This window comes from Apium graveolens, chromosome 6, assembly GCF_009905375.1.
Source record: "Apium graveolens cultivar Ventura chromosome 6, ASM990537v1, whole genome shotgun sequence".
In the NCBI taxonomy this organism is placed as follows: domain Eukaryota; kingdom Viridiplantae; phylum Streptophyta; class Magnoliopsida; order Apiales; family Apiaceae; genus Apium; species Apium graveolens.
The window spans coordinates 136,462,769-136,468,711 of record NC_133652.1 but is presented as its reverse complement, the minus strand read 5'-3'; the positions used below and the strand labels follow the sequence as shown (position 1 = coordinate 136,468,711).

The following is a 5,943-nucleotide window of genomic DNA, read 5'->3' as shown; positions in this document are numbered from 1 at the left end:
TAGAAAAGAAAGCGAGGGAACTTTATAAAAGCAGCCAACCAGACTTTGCCCAAACCTTCAAATTTACATTCTCCTCCTCACCTGGCCCACAATGTAATACCCGCAAGAAATTTTCAAAATTCCTATTTCTTTTTAGTTTCTTTTTTTTATTTTACAATTTTCTCCAAATGTTTGCCAAAATATATTTTGCCATCAAAATTAACACAAATATGCATTTTTTATATATATTTTCTGAAAAGTAACTGAAATTGCATATGGTTGCATTCGAATTTGTTTTAATTGCATTTGATGTCTCATGAGATTGCATCGAGTTGGAAAAAAATGTGGACATTGTATATTTTTTTTTCAAAAAACAAAATGTTAACATTTTTAAAAAAATGGTATTACTTGAATTTATAATTTAATTGCTTATGAAAAGCTAAAAAATTATTCAACAAATATTCTTTTTAAATATATAATTATTTTATGAATTTTTCTAGTTAGCCACATGTTAAATACTAGAAATATATAATTGACTCATTTTAATTAGTGAAAATTGCATGCATAGTGTTTATGATTATTAGGTTAAACTTGTAAAATGTAGTGGCCCTTGACATACCATAAAAAATGTTATTTTATTAAAGACAATAAAAAGGACAGGTAAAGCAATTTTTACTGGCTACATAGATAACATTTATATATGGTAGAAAATGGATGATTTCATATTTGGGGGCCAATATCATGTCAACTACTCAGTAGTCACCAATGCATGGGTTTAAAATATCAGCAGGGGGTGAAGAATTCAATATATAAGCGGCTGTCCGTCAAGAATCAATTGAACAAAATATATAATAATAGCAAATGTGATAAGATCATTTGATTCCACCTTACTTTGATTTCAACGTAAGAATATGTACTCCCTTCCCTTTGAGAATTAGAATAGTTGTTGGTTGTTCATCTATGTATCGTTTGTCTTTTGTGATGTGCTCTTTCATTTAGACTGGAATCTACATTTCAAGTCAATGCCGGCTCATGATTGCAACTTTTTATTCCCGGCTCCGTCCCTGGAACTTGCAAACTCTGCAACTACATCACGCTGAACAATTGTCTTTATATCAATTTTGAAAACGCTGAACAAAACATAACAAGAACGTTCCGACAACACAATATTATGTATGAACAAGTCGGCGATGTGATGCCCATCTCCAAAGTAAGGTCTTACTGGACTCTGCAAATGGATCAATATTACAACTGAATACGGACTTTCGTTCCATAAATTAACGCCAAACAACCATCTATTATCAGACTTTCTAAAATTTATTCAGTGCTGGACTAACTTTCGTGGAGACTGGCGTCGTTATTTGCTACCCTAGAGACAGTTGATGATTTTAGATAAGCTATGAGATCAGCTCGCTCCTGTGGCTTCTTTCTTTAATCCAGGAAATACCATCTTTGTTCCAGCAATGTACCGCATAAAGTCAACATTAGCGATGAAATCCCGCACAGTTCAAGTACACAGACAACTTCAAGAAATGTCAACGGATAATGCAGAAATTGCTGAAGTGAAGTGAAAATGTACTCTCTCTGAGATTAAAACAAATACCCAATTAAGTGCTGAACCAAATACACCGTCACTTATTCTAGATTGCTTGCTTCACTTGCTTCTGTGTCGCCTAAATTTTCTTAATATGCCAGTCCTATGTTCTAGAATCGTTTAAACAAAAACCATGCAACAACTTTCTAACAAATAAGTACAGTAACATGATAGCACATGATCCTATGTCATGGAGTTGTTCCAAAACCCCTTTAGATCTGAATAGATGAAATAGATCCAAAACCCAAACATTTCCAATACGGAGTTCAAAAATCGAGCATCAAGTGAGAAAACGCCCGGTGGTTCCCTCACCTTCTTAGGGTTGAGCAAGTATTCATACAGAGTATTCTCGCCCCATGTTACAGCTATAGTCCTCTTGTTAGCAGCAGAGTATGAATGACCGGCAGGGGTTCCAGACTGCCTTCCAAATACACTAATTCAGATTTGGCCCTGAAAAAATCACAGGATCACAAAACTGAGACACACAAATGTAGATTAACATTTACCACGGAAAAATGGACATACATGCTAAAAGTGATTTGGTAGTTACCACAGATACATGCTTCAATCGATTAATTCATATACCAATGGACATTCCATACGACATAGAGATGTGACGTCAAACTTAGTGGATTACAAGGTAGGAAACATATTACATCAAACTTGGTGGTTAGTGGATTAGAGATGGTGGGAACTAACAGATTCCATAAAAAAAGTACTAGTCCTTTTACATTGTTATATATAATCTGAACGCATCAAGTGCATGAGTATTGAGTAAGATCTCGGAACAGATTAAACTAAAAATTTGAGGTAAACCATTCAATATTATCCAGGTACTCTTGGACTAAAATACAGGGCAGTCACTGTTTTTATTCAGGTTAAAATTAAATAACCAAAACAATCTTAATAAAATTAATCATTAAGCAAAAGCTTCTTCTCATCTATTCCTTTATAAACAGAATGCCCGCATTAGGTGAAGCTCGAACAGCTCATGACTTCATTCCACTGTTCATTTCTTTAGGTATCAATTTAAAACCAAACACAGTATATATCAAATGTTACAGCCAACGCTGTAAAATCATGCCAAAAAAGACACTCAATTCATTTACGTGCTTTAGGCGTTGTTTGTTGCCTACTTTGAACAATTTGAACAAATATGTACGTGCTTGCTAGCTTTAGAACCTGTTAGCTGTTACTTTGAACAATTGTATCATGACTTAAACATGTGAATCTAGGATGCAAAAATGGGTAGCTCACGTTTTTCTAGTCTAATTTTTTGACAATCTTCTTTAAAAATTAAAAAAAAATGACGAAAAATAAAAGCTATACATATATTAATTCTATGAATTGAAAATATATCATATATTAAGGTTTTCAACAGATTCATCATGATTTTTGTATATGTATATAATATGCTCGAATTTGAAATTCATTTTACCAACAATTGCAACCCTGCAGTGGTATAATATGGATAAAATTGTTTTCTATGTTTCAACTAAATAGAAAAACTTCTAAAAATGGAACAATAAATAACATGAAAATAATGCATTGATTTAGGATTTTAAATTAATAGACTACTTTGGTACTAGAACTAGCCTGGCAACCCAATATATGGTACTAGCAATGAGCCGATATCAACAAATAGCTATATTACCAAGTTAAGACTAAATACTTTACAGCCTCGGAATTGAGTTTCTGCAATAACCTAACTGTCACCTATCTCACGACTAAGCTAACCAGGGAGCACAGGTCATCTAAGAAGCTGGGGTGATCCGGGTGGAGATGAATGTTGGCTAGCAGAAAATAGGCTCAGTTCCACAAACCTTCCCACGCTTTCGTAATTGTCCATTGTCCCGAACAACACAGACCCATGCTTGGTTGAAGTACCAGAGCTACTACCAGCATCAATTTCCTCAATGGCAGTTCTGTTTGCAAGTAGTGAAATGGTATCCGCGTATTCATCGCTTATCCTTCTCATAGCTTCCAAGTCCTGTAGATTCTTCAAGGCTAGAGAATCAGCAATCGGAAAGTACACCAGCAAAAAAACACCTACCCCGGCACAACATAAAAAAGAAAGAAAAGCCAAAAAAGCAAGAGCCTCAAACCAAAAATGTTCAGGCTTTGATAGAACAGATAAACCAAGTAACAGAACCCTCAAAGGAAAGAAACTAGCGACTGAAATTATTAATGTATAGACCCTCTTCTGCAACCCCTTATTGATGACCAAATATAAAATCCGCCTTCCAAGCAAAAACAAATATGTAGTTACCATCAAGGCAAATATACCAAGAAATATGGTACTCAATAAAGGAAAAGTACAGAGAGCGGTATCATCATCAGCCTGCTTTGTTGATCCAACTGTGTTTGTGAAATAATGTGGCAAGTGGCGCTGATAACTCCCACCCTTGTTGAACTTCGGTCCTATTAAAATTACCATTAACTGAAGAACAAACACAGGGAAACAGAAAAGAATAATATAACCAGCTGTTTTGTAATTCCATTTTTGGCTTAATGTCCCTGATTCTGTCTCCTGTAATGATGCACGTAGGAGAAATACAAGTGTGAGAAAAAGGCAAGGCTCTGCCATCCCTAGATTTGAAACAATGTAGCATTTGCATACAGTTTTCTGCCATTTAAAGTTAGCATTCAATGCTCTTCCTTCACGTCTTATAAAGTTTAACCGTATGATCTCACCAACACCCCACCAAATTGCAAATATGATAAAAGCAATCCGTATAATCCAAGGACCACTAAAGTACCCGAGTTGAACAAAACCTTGGTTGTGGACGCGACTGCGAAAATAAAAGGAGTACACAATGCAAATCACACATATGAGAACAAGAACCGCGACTAAACAGATTGTCACCACGCCGAGCGCATCAGCATCAAACTTCTTCTGGGGCATTACCCAATGAACAGACTCCACGCATGCTCTCCGCCAGCATGGATATAGAAAGAACTACCGTTTACTTGCACACTCAAAGAACTTTGAGACTGATTCATAAAAATCAGATTCCGATCAGTAATCAGAAGGCATGACATTTTCAGCACAAAATGCATCATAAGCCCATTGAATGCAATTGCACTCACTCTTCATAGATACAAAAAACACAATAATTACTTTGAGCAAACTTTATATAATGAATAATAAACATTCAAACAACAAAATAAACGTTATAGGCATACAAGTAAAAATGAAGCACAAGGCGTGAAACCGTTAACTGACTAATTTGACTGATGATAACAAGGTTACTCTACGAATCCAATAATCTATGTGCCATTACTGTACAACTATAAATTTGTAACTATGAGATATAATCTGCTTGATATAGACAATGATGTATTTAATAACAGTTATATTAAACAGGGAAGCTACTGGAACAGTAGCAGCTTCTTTTTGACAATGGAACAGCAATAGTTTAAGTCTTAAGATAACGACGTATGGAAGTATGTAACAATTTTTTGATACACTGAAATATGCAATCGAAATAACTAACAATAATTGTACCTACATGACTACATCAAAGCTAAATCCAATCTAGTCAACAAGTTTTAACAAAAAACATCTAGTCAACAACCGTATACGACTAAGCAAATTTAAAGCAATTCCAGTTCAATTCAACAAATAACGCTAGCATTTACACAATTCGTTAATATCTATCTGACATCACAGATAAATTCAATATTAATCATATAAGTCTCAATTACACATAAGTAGCTAATTAATCTCTAATTAACAAATTAGCTAAAAGAGTGAGCTCTCTAAACTAGACTAGAACTAAAAGACAGTTAAAAAAGATAAAGAAATGCACATTATTCGCAGAGAAGAAGCTATAAATCGTTGAAATTAACAGTGAAAGAGTCGACAAAAGGGGATCTAAGTGGAGCTTACGGCGAATCAACTAAGCTCGAACGGAAAGTGTGGTGTGGCCGGCGACGATGGTAGCAGAGAGAGAGAGAGAGAGAGAGAGAGTTATGCGTATATAATACTATGTGTGTATGTAGAGACAGACGTATGGTAGGAGAGACCTGGGAGAGACTGCAAGTAGAGAGAGAGATAGAGAGGGAGAGAGATGTGACAGACTGTATCCAGCAAATAAACCCAACCAACACCGGGCCGGGATATATTTATTGTCTTGGTTGATTAATCTCATCCCGTTTCTTTACATTTTACATTTGAGATATAGCACACTAAAAATATCACAAAAATCAGTACAGTTTTCGAACAAAATATATATTCTCTGTATATAAAATAAAATAAATATTATTTACGAGTTGGGTTCACTGGACTGATATTGTTCGGAGACCCTGACCTTCTTTGTAACTACAATTAGATTATGTAAGCAGACATGTCCAAAAATTTATTGAGT

General features: G+C 35.0%; 1 protein-coding gene across 2 annotated transcripts; it reads right to left on the bottom strand.

Annotated features, from left to right (window-relative positions):
- Positions 1 to 3,207: 3,207 nt before the first annotated feature.
- Positions 3,208 to 5,725, bottom strand: LOC141667087 (uncharacterized). Of its 2 annotated transcripts, none has more exons than XM_074473439.1 (2): positions 5,466 to 5,725; positions 3,208 to 4,664 (listed from the first exon to the last, which is right to left on the bottom strand). In XM_074473439.1, the coding sequence occupies exon 2, from the start codon at positions 4,476 to 4,478 to the stop codon at positions 3,324 to 3,326; it is 1,155 nt and encodes a 384-aa protein (XP_074329540.1). In that variant the 5' UTR covers positions 4,479 to 4,664; positions 5,466 to 5,725; the 3' UTR covers positions 3,208 to 3,323. The 2 variants fall into 2 exon arrangements, with proteins under 2 accessions (XP_074329540.1, XP_074329539.1); XM_074473438.1 differs by having other exon boundaries at positions 3,208 to 4,567; positions 5,466 to 5,724.
- Between the last annotated feature and the right edge of the window lie 218 nt (positions 5,726 to 5,943).

Excerpts from the sequence above, each read along its gene's own strand:
- LOC141667087 (XM_074473439.1), bottom strand. The coding sequence starts at position 4,478 with ATGCCCCAGAAGAAGTTTGATGCTGATGCGCTCGGCGTGGTGACAATC.